Genomic DNA, 15,264 nt, shown 5'->3' on the forward strand with positions numbered 1-15,264 from the left:
CACACACACACACACACACACACACACACACACACACACACACACACGTAGTACTTGGATCTCTGCAGGAAAGTGTATGGCCATTTTAGTCACTTTTTTCTTTGGCACAGTCCTAGATGTTTTCTAGATTGTTGTACCAATTTATAGCCCCTTCCAATAGGGTTTTAGTATGACTAGCTTCCCGTTGCCTCCGCAATCTTGAATGTTCCCATCCATTTACTACATGTGAGGTGGAGCCTGAGTTGTTTTGATCCATATTGCTTTTTCTCATTTGGAATAATCTTTCATATTTTAATAATTTGCAGTTCTTCTTTTGAAAACTCTTCATATCTTTTGACCTGTTACTCATTAGTTGAATCATTCTTGGTTTATGTTAATTCCCTGTATAGTTTGGATAATTAACCATCCCAAGGGCACTGAAGAGTGAAAATGGAAGGAGGACTACCAAAAGAAGAAAAGTGGAAAAGATTTGTAAATGCAATGACATAGTATTTTCATCTTCAAAGACAGTGGAGTCACCATACTTGAACCCCAACATTATAGCTCTGGGAGTATTTATAGAAGGAAATAGTAATGATAATAAAGAGGACTAAGATGGGAAAAGCATTTAGACTGGACCATGTATATATAAAAGATAGTATGTTTTGGAAGTAACTCAATTGTGAGAGTACTGAGGGACCTGATATATAATGTATCTGAAGGAGGAGAAGATACTAAAGAAGGGTAAAAAAAGCTCAGATCTCATTAATATAAGACCTCAGATCTTAGTAATATAATTAATATAAGATCTAATTAATAAAATGATAAAAGACAAAGGATGACTGAGAACATTAATGACTACCAACCTATATGCCTGAGTTGAAGTCACTCTTGATGAGGATATTACTAGTAAACAAGCAGGCTTTTGCAAGTTATAATTAACAATGAATCACATCCTTACCATTTCTTAATTAACTGAAAGATTTAGAAAATATAATGCTATTGTGCTTATTGTTTGATTATGGAAAAGTATTTGGTTACAGAAAAAGATACCTTATAGGTCCTTTTAAATCAAAATGTTCCCCATCGATACATCAAAATCATTCAAGATTCCTTGAAAGATGTAAGAAAAATAGTCCTGTTCAGTGACCCTCTGATCATAAACATCAGATGAAGCATAAAACAAAGATATGTATGTTCATAATAGTAATAGCATTTAATTAGTGGCTACTCTGTGCCAGTCACTGTGATAAGAGCTTTATAAATATTATCTCAATTGATTCTCACAACAATCTTACATTTGAGAACATTAAGCAAACAGAGGTATGCTAAGTGATTTTCCTGGGTCACATAGCTAATAAGTGTGTGAGGCTCGATTTGAACTCAGGTCTTCCTGACTCCAAGCCCTGCATTCTATCTACTGTGCCACCTAGCTGCTCATCAAAAATACTTGCCATTGTGATAGAGAAGCTCTAACACAGAGTCTGGGTTGAAGAGGGATTCCCTATAATTGATGAGTTTCTACAGAGCTTATTCATTGCATCAAGCCTCAGAACAATGCAAAGTCTCCTGGAAGAGCTTAGGCACAAATTTGGCTAGAATTCCTATGAAGAGGTAAATTGAGAGGTTTTTTTCCCCCCTCAAGAGCCAAAAATTATTTTATAAATGAAGTAAGTGCTGGAGGAAAGTTGCAAAAGAAATGAGCTATGAAAGAAAGAATTGAAAATAGAATGAATAGGTACAAAATACGAAACCTTGCCCAAGCAACAAACTCCCTGAAAATTAGAATGAACTAGATAGAAGCCAGTGATCCTATGTGACAAGAAATATTTGAACAGTTAAAAGCCTGAAAAAAAAAAGAAAAAACATAAGGTATCTCATAGCAAAACAACTGGCCTAGAAAATAACTTGGGGGGGGGAGACCCAAAAAATCATTAGACTACCTGAACCACGATCAAAAATGGATCCTACTCATCATATTTCTAGTGTTCGTAAAAGAAAATTACTCAGATCTCTTAGAACCACAGGGCAGAGTGAAAATACAGACACTACACCTATCATCTCTTGAATGAAACCCTAAAATGAAAACTTGCTGGAACATTACAGCCAAAATTCGGTGTCCAGGTCAAAGGAAAAAAAATTGCAAGTATCCAGAAAAAAAGAATTCAAGTACCAAGCAGCCACAATCAAGATCACACAAGATTTAGCAGCTGGTAGATGAAAGGAGCATAGAATTTTGAATATCATATTCTGAAAGCAAAAGATATAAGCTTATAACCAAGAATAACTTAACCCAACAAAATTGAGTATAATCCTAAAATTCATTCCTGTTTAAAAAAAAAAACACTAGAAAGTATAGAAATTAAATGGTTCTTTCCTTAATATGATAAGTTTTATCTATGTATGATCAAGTACTAATTTTATCTGTAATGGGGATAAAATAGAAGCTTTTCCAGAAAAAATAAGAAGTAAATTTAGCAAAGATGTCCATTATCTCTTTTATTATTTTATGTAATGCTAGAAATGCTAGCTATAGTAACAAGAAATGGAAAAGAGAGGGAATAGTCACAGGTAAAGAGGAAACAAAATTATTGCTTTTTGTAGATGGTAGGATGGTTTACTTAGAGAATCCAAGTTAACTAAAAGTTAATTGAAACACCTAACAACTTCAGCAGAGTTACAGTATAGAAAATAAATTCTAGAAAAAACCAATATTTCTCTATATTGCCAATAAAATGTAGCAGGAAGAGAAAGAATGAGAAATTTGATTTAAAATAGAGTATATAAAATACTTGAATTCTGCCTGTCAATAAACACGAACTATGTCAACATAATTACAAAACAACATTTATGCAAATAAAAAATCTAAATAATTAGAGAAATAGTAGTTGCTCATCGTTAGCCTGAGCCACTATAGCAAAAATGACTGTACTACCTAGATTAATTTACCTATTTGGTGCCCTGCCAAACTACCAAGCCACAAAAGATTACTTTATAGAGCCAGAAGAAAGTAATAACAGAATTCATCTGGAGGAATAAAAGGACAAGAATTCTCAGTGGAAGCAAAGAAAAAAGTGGGTAAGAAGAGAGGGCTAGTAGCACTGGATTTCAAACTATACTACGAAGCAATAAGCATCAAAATCATCAAAACAGTATAGCATTAAATAAGAAATAGGTCAATCAGTGGAACAGATTATGAACGTGATATAATGAAGCAAACGAGCAGAGTAGTCTAGTATTTGATAAACTCAAGGATCCTAGCTATTGGGGTAAGAACTCACTCATTTTTTGACAAAATCTGTTGAGAAAATTGGAAAGTCTAATAGGAACTAGTTATAGACCAGCATCTCACAACATATTCTAAGATAAGCTCCAAATAAGTACTTGTCTTAGATATAAAGGGTAACATCATAAACAAATTAGGGGAAGAAGGACTAAATTATATGTCAGATCTGTGGTAGGGGAAGAGTTAATGACTAAACAAGCAAAAGAGAGAGTCACAGAAGGTAAAAAAGGATGATCTTGAGAGTATAAAATTAAGATGTTTTTGCACTAATAAAATTAATATAGCTAAAATGAGAAGAGAAGCATGTAAATGAGGGGAAAATGTTTACAGTAAGTTTCTCTGATAAAAATCTCATTTTTAAGACATATAGGAAACTGACTAAAATTTATACTAAGAGCCATTCCTCAACTAATGAATGGCTAAGGCATATGAACAGGGAGTTTTCAGAGGAAGAATTCCAAGCTATTAAAAGCCATATGAAACAGTGCTCTAACTTACTAGTTAGAGAAAAGCAAATCAAAACAATTCTGAGGTTCTCCCTCACACCCATCAAATTGATGAAGTTGACAAAAAAGGAAAATGATAGATGCTAGAAGGGCTATGGGAAGACATACATTGATGTACTGTTTATGGAGCTATGAATTGGTTAGGTGTTCTAGAAAATAATTTGGAACTGTGCCCAAAAAGCTGTTAAATAGTACTTGTTAGATATGGTGGGATGAGAGAGTGAAATTGACCCCTAGGTTTTGAACCTGAGTGACTGGGAGGGTGGTGGTACCCGACAGTAATAGAGAAGGTAGGAAGAGGGGAGAGTTTGAAGGGAGAGATAATGAATTCACTTTTGGACATGTTGAATTTAAATGTCTAGAGGACATGTAATATAAGATGTCCAATAGACAGTTGTAGATGTGAGACTGGAGGTCAGGAGAATGGTTAGGGCTGGATACATAGATCTGAGAATCATTTGAATAGAGATAACTGAATCAGCATGGGAGTTGATGAGATCACTAAGCAAAATAGAGAGAGTAGAGAACAGAGCCTTGGGAGACACCCATGGTTAGCAGGTGTAACCAGCAAAGGAGACTGAGATGTATTGATCAGAGGTAGGAGGAAACCAGGCATAAAAAAATGCCATGAAAACCTAGGGAGAGTATAGTATTAAGAAGAAGGTGACTGATAGTGTCAGTAGCTGCAGAGAACACGAGGAATGAGAAAAGTCCTTAAGTTTTAAAGAGAGAGAGAGAGTATTTAGGAAGGTGTTTTTAGTTGAATGGTGAAAATCAGAAGCCAGATTGTAGGGAATTAAGAAAAAAGTGAGAGGAATGAAACTGGAGGCACTTAATGTAGATCACCTTCTCAAGGAGTTTAGCCAGGAAAGGAAGGAGAGATTTAGGTAAATACTATCTGGGATGAAAGGATCAAGTGAGGAGTTTTTGAGGATGGGAGAGACATGGAAGGGCTCATAAACTGTTGGTATGCAGCCAGTAGGATAGAGAAAATTTGAAGATTAGTGAAAGACTAGGGATGGCAGGAGTAATCTGCTGCTCTTCAGTCTCTAGAGAAGAGAAGCTGGAATGGGATTGCTTATGTATGTAGAGGAGTTTGTCTTGGCAAGGAGAAGGGGCACTTCTTCATGTGAGTTAAAGATGATAGTGGAGGAAGGCATCTGAGTGATGTGAAATGAAGAAGAGGGTGGAAGAGATTGCCCTTGGTGAAAGGCCTCAATTTCTTCAGTGAAATATGACACAAGTTTTTCAGCTGAGGGGGTGGTGAGAGGTTTGAGGGGGGATAAAGAAGTCTGGAAAAGTTACTGTGGTGAGTGGGGTAGCGGATAGATTAGGGAAGTATAAAAAGATGACCTTGCTGCAGAGAGTCCATTTGAGATTATATAATGTAAATTTGTAATGTGCCTACTTAGCGTGATTTCATGATTTTTTTCCAGCTTCATTTAGCAGTACTTGAGTGGGAGCAAAGGTTGTGGATAATGGAAATACATTCTTCTAGGTCAAGTTTGTCATTATTAAATAATGATCAGTTTCATTTTTTGTTGTTTTTTTTTTATGTTGGTATAGAAGTGTTTATTGTTTTCCTGGTTTTGCTTATTTTACTTTGATTCAGTTCATATTATCTTTCCATGTTTTTTGTATTTATATTTATCATTTCTTATGACATAGTAATATTCCAATATGTTCATATATCATCCTTTATTTAGTCACTCTCCAATTTATAGGCATCTACTTTGTTTATTATGTATTTTGTTTTTACCAAAAGAGCTGCTATAAATATTTTGGATTGTATGCCTATCAGTGGGTTCTCAGGGTGAGAGGGCCTGGATATCTTAGTCACTTTATTAGAATAATTTCAAATTGATTTTCAGAATGGTTGAGCCATTTTACAGCTCCATAAACAGTGTATTAATGTGCAGATCCCCCCCCTTTTTTTTAAAGTATCAGTAATCTTCCACTTATGTATGGCTATGAGTCATGTAGTATCACAGTCTGTGAATTATTAGAGTTGCAGGACACCCACTGGGCAGTAGAGGAATGCATGGTAGATATGAATATGCTGCAGCCTATTGTCAGTAAAGAATTATGTTGAAGGGTGTTAGAGGATTTTTTGTTTTATTTATTTATTTTTGTAGACCTGCTTTTACATAGATATAAGCCAGGAGTTCCCAAACTTTTTAGTTTTAGGACCCCCTTACACTCTTAAAAATTAGTGAGGACTTCAAAGAATTCTTGTGTCTGTGGGTGTCCATCAATATTTATCTTATTAGAAATTAAAAAATAAAATTTAAAAATATTAATTCACTAAAAATAATAAACCTGTTTATAAGCATACATAACCAGTTTTAGTGAAAAATAACTATATTTTCCAAAACAAAAACAATTGAATGAGAAGAGTGGCATAATCGTACAGTTTTGCAAATTTTTTTAATGTATGACTTAATAGAAGACAACTGGCTTTTCATATCTGCTTCTGCATTTAATCTGTTTTGATAAGGTATATTGAAGTATTGAGGTATATGAAAAAAATCTGGCTTCATAGAGATTTGTAGTTGGAGAAGGGAACAATATTTTGTTATTAAAGCCTTTTCAGATAAATGTAGATATTTTTCTCTGATACTGCACTAAAAGTTGACAAGTGGTAGTTTCTTAATGGTTAGATGCAGTCTGCAATCTCAAATCATATCCATGAATTTATTGTAGTACTCTGTTTCAATAAAATCCTTTGGCCTATCTTGTACTTTGAATGGATCTTTTACAAATCATGCGTGATTTTATAATATCCCTTGGTCATTTTGAAAATATTAGTTCACTAAGTTCTGCCGATCTTAAAATAAAATGTTGACAGATTTCATTATATAATATAAAAAAAAAATTGTATTGTTAACATTACCACCAATCTCATCAGAAAAGTCTTTTAAGAATTGAGAAGCTGTTAAGCTTATGGTGGAGGATGCAAGTTTTCCAAAATTCTAATTTTCACTTGACAGCTTGAATTTTATCGTTGGCAACAAATACTAGTAGGAGATATTAAACCTCTATTCAGAGCTTCAATATGATAGAAAATGTGATAATTGCCATATGATGGTAGCACAACCAGGATATTGGTAAGTGCTGTGGTCATAGGTATAGCCAGCCCCCACCTCCCCCACCCCTAATATATAATGGTTCCCTTCCTTCTCTGACTTAAAAAACTTATTTCTTTTATCACATATTTATCTTGGCCTCTTGCCTTCTTTATCTACAGTGAACATGAATGAGGCTTATTATATGACTTTAGGTTTCTTTTTTTCCCCATGAAGAGCTTAGCAGTTATCACCTAAATGTAAACTGAAACCAAAATGATTTCCTTCTCAGAAGTGCTAGAAGAGACATAATTATATTAGCATATGTTTGGATAAGGAAAATCTTAGAAAAATGGCAGATTTCTTATTAAATTTTGCATATGAAATATTGCAGAATCATAGTACTATTTCTGACTTACTTAATTTATAAAAATAATACATTATATAGATGCAAAATAGTATTAGCATTTAAAGTTAAATTCTTTGAGTTCATTGTTAATAGAATAAGTTCTACTTCCAGACTTGTCCTAAAGAGCTGTGAAGGGCTCTGTTAATGACATGAGTAGTTACAAAATCATTATTTATATCTCCCATCCAATTAAAATAAACACTACTATGGAATATATTTAGAGGTTGATATCCTTTCTCTTCCCCAGTAAAAAGAAGTCTGTTTACTGATACAGAGCTACCAAGGTTTATTTCAAGCGAAATAAAGTAACTCTGGGGAATTGGTGGGAGGAGGGTTAGAAGAAAAGGACTTGTCCTGAAATAGTATCCTTACTTTGTAATGGTCACATGATTAGCCACGTCAGATAATTACTTTTCTTGTTGAATTGTTAAAAAACTAGATAAACCATAATTTAAGAATACCTTGAAAGACTAAACTGCTTCAATTGACAGTGCATTTTAAAAAAAATCTATAAGACAAAGGAAATAGAGGTAATAGCATGAAAATTTTTATTTCAAAGTAAAATTATAATACCAATTTATAATTATTTCTGTTTAAAGTGAATTTGCAGATAAGGGAAAGAAAAAAAAATTTATTAACAAATACAGTTCCTTGTCAGTTGACTTGCCTGGTCCTGTTAGTATTAATCATGTCCCTGTTCCACTATCTTGGCTTTAGTGGTTGAGTCTGTGTGGTGTGACTGCTTATGGTGAAAGACAACCCATCACACATGTCATGGTGAAGGTTATTTAGGTATTTTAGCTGCAGAACATTGGAGGGGCATTTTAATTTAAGTTGAGGGTCCTATCCTAATTTCTTTGGAAGTGGAGGTGAGCAATAGTGGAAAAGCTTGGTAGATGGAAAAGAGGACTGATTTTAGAGTAAGAAGATCTTTGTTGAAATCTTGCCCCTGCTATATATGTGACCTTGGGCAAGTCATTTAACCCTCTTAGGTTTCAGTTTCTTCATCTGTAAGATGAAGGAGTTGATGGCCCTTCTTCTGATTCTATGATTAGATGCTCCATAAAGTCTCTTCTAGCTATAAATCCTACTGATTCTTCTGTTGAATTAGCCTGTCTTAGGCATGGAGAATTCTGCAGTTAGCAGCAGAAATCTGTAGTCATAACATTGGGAGAAAACCAGTTTGTCTACTTCTGAGCAAAGGTACAAGAAAGTGCCCTCTACCTCTTCCAGGGGACTGGGGAAGTGAGGTCCCTAGTGGTGAGAGGTCCTGCTGCCTCCAGAAATAAAAGGTGGTGTCTTTTGTTAGCAGTTATCATCTGTTAGGGTTGCCTTCCCCCCACCCCTCTTGTACCCTAGCTTTTGTAACAGTAAGATTCAAAAGCTGAATTTAGTTGGACTAGTTGAAAAAAATAATCATCGTAATCAAATTGGAGCATTGTTGTCTGCTTTTGATGATGTTTTGAGTATCACACTAATCTACTTAACTGATTGTTCCTGTAGGTCTTAGTACCTTGTAAAGGAAGCCTACCAAGCAGCACACAGTCTACCTGTCAGTTTGACTCTTATGTCCTGAAACCAGTGGGAGAGAGTTTTCAGACCTTGAATGGGAAGGTACCCAATTTTTTCATAATTCAACCAGGGGACACTGGGAAGGGGAGGGGAGTTATGTGGGAGAGGAGACGCAGAGCAGGGTGACAGGAGAAACAAAGAGCGTTTTATTTCTTTATGCTTTTTTGAGTGAATGATGAAGCCCAATTCCTGAGTTGGAGGTAGTGGTAGTAGGTTGGGGAAGAGGGGTTGTGATGGTTTAGAGGGCTCTCTCAGTGGGGCTCCTGGGCCCAGTGAGGATAGTTTGTATGTTACTAGGGCTCACTACCACCAAGCAAGTATTGTAATAGTAGGCTTAGAACGGTCCTTAGCTCTATTCCCATGATGTTGTCCATCTTTGGCAACGAAGGGCTTTGCTGCTGGTGAATTTGTTCAGTGAAATATAGGCATATGTGACCTAGTGTTATTAACTGGTTTCATGACAGCATGATAGGCAGATAACACAACACAGGAGACAGTTTCATAGAAATTTAGTGAGCACTTGCTTTATGTGGCAACAGTGTTGGGTGCGAAGGGGATAGAAATATGAGCAAAACATATTCTTCACTTAAGATTGTGACTGAGAGATAGGGGACTTCTGAAGATGTGTACATATGTGTGTCACAGTGGAGAATGATGTTACAGTAGGGATTCAGTGACAATATTTTAACAATATTATTGCAGAACAACATTGATTGGAGCGGCTTTATGTGGCTATGCTTATGTTTTTACATGAACATATGTAAGTACTTTGAGAAATGTTAAAGATTGACTTGAATATGACTTGAGAAGTTGCAGCTCCATATCACTGAGAGCCCACTTTGCTTGGAAGAGAAAGGAGGGAACAGTGACCTAGGGGGAGAAGGTGGCCTGGGGCTAGGTATCAGCCTTGTAATTCTTTTCAGTCAAGCTATTGACCTAATGGGTAACTTAGGACACACATCTGTGTCTTTAGAAGGAGGCCTCTACCTCCTTGTCAAAACAGTCTTTAGTGAAGAATGTCTTGTTCATATTTCTGCCCCCTTGGTACCCAGCTTCATCACTGCATAAAGCCAGGGCTCACCAAATATTTTTGTGTGGTGAGTCAGTGTTTCTTTGTATCTCTCATTTCTAGCCAGCTCACTAGGAATAGCATGGATTTCTACTGGACATAATTGTGTCCAATTACTCCTGAGTTTGTGTAAGGGTTATATTCTTAGGTTTCAACCTTAGGTCAAGAAAGTTGTTATTCTTTGTTTCTGATCTTCCTTTTTAGTATTCCTTGTTCCTGAGGAAGAACACACTCCCCTTCATCCTCTCCTTTCTTGTAAGACCTTTCTCTGAGTTGGCTTCTGAGATTTTGGTGGCTGATAAGTTTGGGGTAGCTCCCAGCCTAGTAGTATCCATGTTTTCATAGGGAATTTCTAGGAACCAAAGAAACCTTTAAGACCCAAATGAATGATCCTAGCGGTGGAATTTTTGTCACTGTGACCAGCTGATTGTAGAGAGATTTTGGAAGGGAAGAACTTGTCTCAAGACCTCATACAAACCCATCTCCATGTAAGGTGCAGGTCCTATTCTTAAGACCCCACCTCAGGGGTTGAATCATTATAAAATTCTTTCTTTTGATCAGGAAGAGTTCTGAAGAAAGCCTTGTGCATCTTTTCCTGGAAGTGACCATGCTTTTGGTATGGATCATAGGATTATAGATTTAGAGCTGTGGGACCTTAGAGGCCATCTCAGCCTACCCCCTACACATAAGGAAACTGGGGGTCCAGAGGAGTAAAGAGACTCACCCAAGGTCACCAAGGTAGTAAGTGTCAGGGGTCCTCTGACTTGGAATTCAGTGCTGTCTCTAATGTAACACATTGCCTTTCATGTACTGTTCTGCCACCTGGGTAAACAGGTGCTTAACATATATGTCATTGAGATCACAGATATTTCAAAACATGTATTGGGAAAGACTTGCTTCTTTTCATATAAATAAGCAGTTTGATATCATTGTTGTCAATAGTGCGGATAAATTAAAGACCTTGAATGAGCACATAGAAATTGACTGATCTCCTAAGGAAATTAGACATCTTATTTACTGATCACCTTTTCAGAAAAAAGAAAGCTTGCCGTAAGGAAAGTTGGTACCTATACAATGTGGATAGAGATATATGCAGGGTTGTCAGTTTTGTTTGGAACAAGGTATTGATCAGTTATCTCATTCAAATAGAATCAGTCTGTTTTTTAGCCTTTACTTTGTTTTTCTAAAAGGTAAAGGTTTTTTTCTACCTTTGGTAAATAGCTTAGCCTTCTCTCCCACCTCTCATTAAAAAAGAAAATGTCATAACTGCAGTGCGATCTTTGTATAGAAGGAAAGAGGGTTGGGAACTTTTTGTTATACAAGTAAGAGAAAAAGTGTAACCTGTCATATTCAAACCTGTATGGAGAAGAGGTACAATGTTGGCTTTTTAAAGTGAGGCATTGGCATGGGGTGATGGGAAGAATATTAGGTGGCGGTTGTGTGATTGATTACTATTTTCTAATTTCAGGAGATTTTTATACAAGGAAACAGAATTAAATTAGGAGCTGGTTTTGCCTATCCCCTCTCAGTGCCTGTTCTCTTTGAAGAAACTTTCTACAATGAAAAAGAAGAAAGTTTTAGTATACTGTGTATAGCTCATCCATTGGAGAAAAAAGAGAGCACAGGTATTTTTAGAGAAAACTTTCTAATTGTATGTTTTGTTTAAAAATTATTTATGTATGTAAAACAGTGATTGTATCAAATTGTATTTAAGTAAAAGGTCAAATCTTCCAAGGGTGGTGTAGTGGAAAGAGCACTGGACCAGGAGTCAGGAGATCTGGGTTCATGTCCTTCATTTAGCCATTAAGTAATCATGTGACTGTGGGCAAGCCACTGTACTTTTCTTAAGTCTCAGTTACCCTCATCTGGAAAGTGTATTTAACGGTACCTTACTGACAAGAGTTGTGATGCTCATGTGAGATTATTCATAAACAAAACTGTTTTGAAACTTGTAAAATGTTAACTGTTTGATGATATTATTTTTTAAACTATAAAAATAATTTCACAGTATCATATAATCCCATTTGAAAAATTTACAGACATTTCTTTTAAAAAAAAAAACAAAACAGTGTGGGGCAGGTAGGTCGAGCAGTAGATAGAGCACCGGCCCTGAAGTCAGGAGGATCTGAGTTCGAATCCGGCCTCAGACCAAACACTTGACACTTACTAGCTGTGTGACACTGGGCAAGTCACTTAACCCCAATTGCCTTTAAAAAAAAATTGTATAGGAATAGTCAGGCTAACATCTGTTGGCTGGCATAATCTGTGGGTTTCATCTTTAAATCCTGTTCCTCAAGTGACAGTTTTTTTTGCCCCCCCCCTTTAAATCATTTGCTTCTGAGACCTTATTGTTTTAATGAATGTGTATGATTTTGATGTTTTGGAAAAAAGTTAGCTATTGATATTTAGACAGTGAGACAGTGTTTTATTTGAATGTTGCTATTACACTTTTCATTGTATTACCAGGTAACAGGGTAAGCCACAGTACAGGAATGCCTTCTCAGCTTTTAGGTGTTCATTCGGTGGTATAGTCTTGGGCTGGTGTTGTAGCTTTACTGGGCCAGTCTTTTGGATACCCCGTATAAAATTTGCTTTTAACATGGACCTTCATTGAGCCTACTGTTCTACCATCTAAAGAAGATCTTTCCCTTTTATACCAAGAAGTCCATTTCTTTCTTTTTCTTTTTTTTTTGGAGGCAGTTGGTTAAGTGACTTGCCTAAGGTCACACAGTTAGTAAATGTCTAAGGTCAAATTTGAACTCAGGTCCTCCTGACTCCAGGGCTGGTGCTCTGTCCACTCTATTACCTAGATGCCCCGAGGAGGTCCATTTCCAGGTTTGGAAATGAGTGAAGGGCCAGGAACCATTAGAGCCCTTGGTTATGCTTACCTCTTATTTTCTTTACAGAAGAATCTTCAACCTCATCAGATTCCTTTACTCTGAAAACAATTGAAGATGTAAGAGAATTTTTGGGGAGATACTCAGAGAGATTTGACAAAAACATTGCATCTTTCCACCGAACATTCAAAGATTATGAAAGAAAGAGCCTTCGTCATTACATAGTCAGTAGCTTGTAATTTTATGGAGTAGTAGTTTCAATTGTTTTTTCAATTCAGGAAAGTCATTATTTCTTTACTTTAAAATCTTATGGCTATTTTGGCCATTCAGGGAATATTTATCTTATTTTTTTTAATTCCAAGATGGCTTATATGTATTGATTTTAAAAAGTGACAGCTTATCTAGATACTTTTTACTTTTTTTTGCACAGGATTCAGTGAATGCACTTTATACTAAATGTCTCCAGCAGTTGTTAAGAGATTCTCATTTGGTAAGTAGAATGGTTTGTAGATACAGATATTTACTTGAAGTTTTACACAGTACAAATAAAGCTCTTTTTAACATAATTTTCTCAATGCCTAGAAAATGCTAGCCAAACAGGAGCTTCAGATGAATTTGATGAAACAGGCAGTTGAAGTAAGTGGCTAAGGTTGCAAGATGGAAAAATTGTATAGCCTATTAAAATATTATGTTTGCCATTGCATAATATGCTTCCTAAAAACACGATCTTATTAATTTTGCAGATATATATTCATCATGATATATATGATCTGATCTTTAAATATGTGGGAACTATTGAAGCAAGTGAGGTAGGTTTTAAATATGCTTCGGGAGAGAGATGGAAGTCATGTTCTGTATTTTTGAAGAAACTTAAACTTTTAAAAATTTATTGTTAGGATGCTGCCTTTAACAAAATTACAAGAAGTCTTCAAGACCTTCAGCAGAAAGATATTGGTGTTAAACCAGAATTCAGGTAAGAGTTACAGTATAACGAAACTGAGGTTTTGGTTGTTGCTTCTTCCTGAGAGATAGTTGTGGGTGGTTTTTGATTCCTGGGGGATAGAGAGGGATTCAAAAACAATTTTTCTGCTTCCTGTAATCCCCTTTAGAGAGGTTAGCAAGTGTAATATATTTTCTAGATTAATGTGGCATAGTTAGAGGCCCAGGGTTCATGTCCTACCTTCGACACTTGATAACTTGTGTAACTTTGGGCAATTTATTTCACCTCTCTGGACCTCAATTTTCTCACCTATAAAATGAAAGGGTTAAACTAGTTGACCTCTGAGGCCTTATTATAAACTCTAGATTTGTTATCCCCACTATTGTCAATTTCATTAGAAATAGGCATTTAATCCAGCTGCATTTTGCCACTGATTTGTCAAATTATCGTTTTGAATATGATTCTTTTGCTTTCTCTTCCATTACCTTTAAAAAGTCCATGAAGTCAGTAACTTGAGATGCTTATTTTGTGAAATGGTCAAGAATTAGTATGAACTTTCATCATCTGACCTAAATCGTGTCTCCAAATTACATTACAGCTTCAACATACCCCGTGCAAAGAGAGAACTGGGTCAGCTAAACAAATGTACCTCTCCACAACAGAAGTTGGTTTGTCTTCGAAAAGTGGTACAGTTAATTATGCAATCTCCTAGCCAAAGAGGTTTGTGTACAGGGAGGGAAAATGGGAATAGAATGTTCCTACAGTGTTGAAATTTAGAGAGTAATACAGTTAACGGAAGGATATAAAGAATTACATAGTCAGTTGATCACCTAACATTTATTAAGCACCTTATGTGTACCAGGCACTGTGCTTAGTACTGGGAATACAAAGAAAGGCAAAAACTAGTCCCTTCCCCCAAGGACCTCACAAAATAATGGGAAAGACCAGATGCGAACAACTTTGTACAGACAGGATACAGGATAAACTGGGGGTCGTGTCAGAGGAAAGGCACTAAGATTAAGGAGGACTGGGACAGAATTGTTGCAGAAGGTAGGACTTTAGGAAATCAACATTCCAGGCACGGGAGATAGCCAGTGGAAATGGTTGGAGTCTCTGGAGAGTCATGTTCAAGGAAAAGCAAGGAGGCATATGTCAGTGGTTCACAGAGAATGTGGAGAGGAGCAAGGTGTAAGAAGCCTGGAAAGGTAGGAAGAGACTGGGTTATGAACAGCTTTGAAAACTAAAAAGTGGGTTTCGTATTTGATTCTGGAGATGATTGAGAGCTGCTGGAGATTATTCAGTAATGAGGTGATATAGTCAGATCTGTGCTTTAGGAGGAAAAAAGGAAATTAAATCATGAGGAGATAGTTTGTTACAGTAGACTTAGTTCAAGAAGATTTAGATTCTAGTCCCAGCTCTACTGCCTACTTGCTGTGTAATTGTAGGTCATCTAAATTCTGTAGATTTCAATTTTCTCATTTACAAAATAGGATTAACTTCATAGGGTTGTCACAAGGCAAAACCAAGCCTAGTGTTTGGTACATCGTAGGTGTTTAAGAAATGCTTGTTGATTGATTGATTTACAGATGAGGTGCTAGGTT

General features: G+C 36.1%; 1 protein-coding gene across 1 annotated transcript in view; it reads left to right on the forward strand.

Moving 5' to 3' along the window:
* Positions 1-15,264, forward strand: part of ANKRD27 (ankyrin repeat domain 27) — a 92,973-nt gene that overhangs the window by 28,041 nt on the left and 49,668 nt on the right. Inside the window, 8 exon segments of the mRNA XM_027868066.1 lie at positions 8,749-8,859; positions 11,355-11,511; positions 12,793-12,947; positions 13,154-13,213; positions 13,306-13,359; positions 13,467-13,532; positions 13,620-13,696; positions 14,262-14,383. Coding sequence (XP_027723867.1) covers positions 8,749-8,859; positions 11,355-11,511; positions 12,793-12,947; positions 13,154-13,213; positions 13,306-13,359; positions 13,467-13,532; positions 13,620-13,696; positions 14,262-14,383 — 802 coding nt within the window.

This window comes from Vombatus ursinus, unplaced genomic scaffold (genome assembly GCF_900497805.2).
Source record: "Vombatus ursinus unplaced genomic scaffold, bare-nosed wombat genome assembly UNPS02014786.1, whole genome shotgun sequence".
NCBI classification, from domain to species: Eukaryota; Metazoa; Chordata; class Mammalia; order Diprotodontia; family Vombatidae; genus Vombatus; species Vombatus ursinus.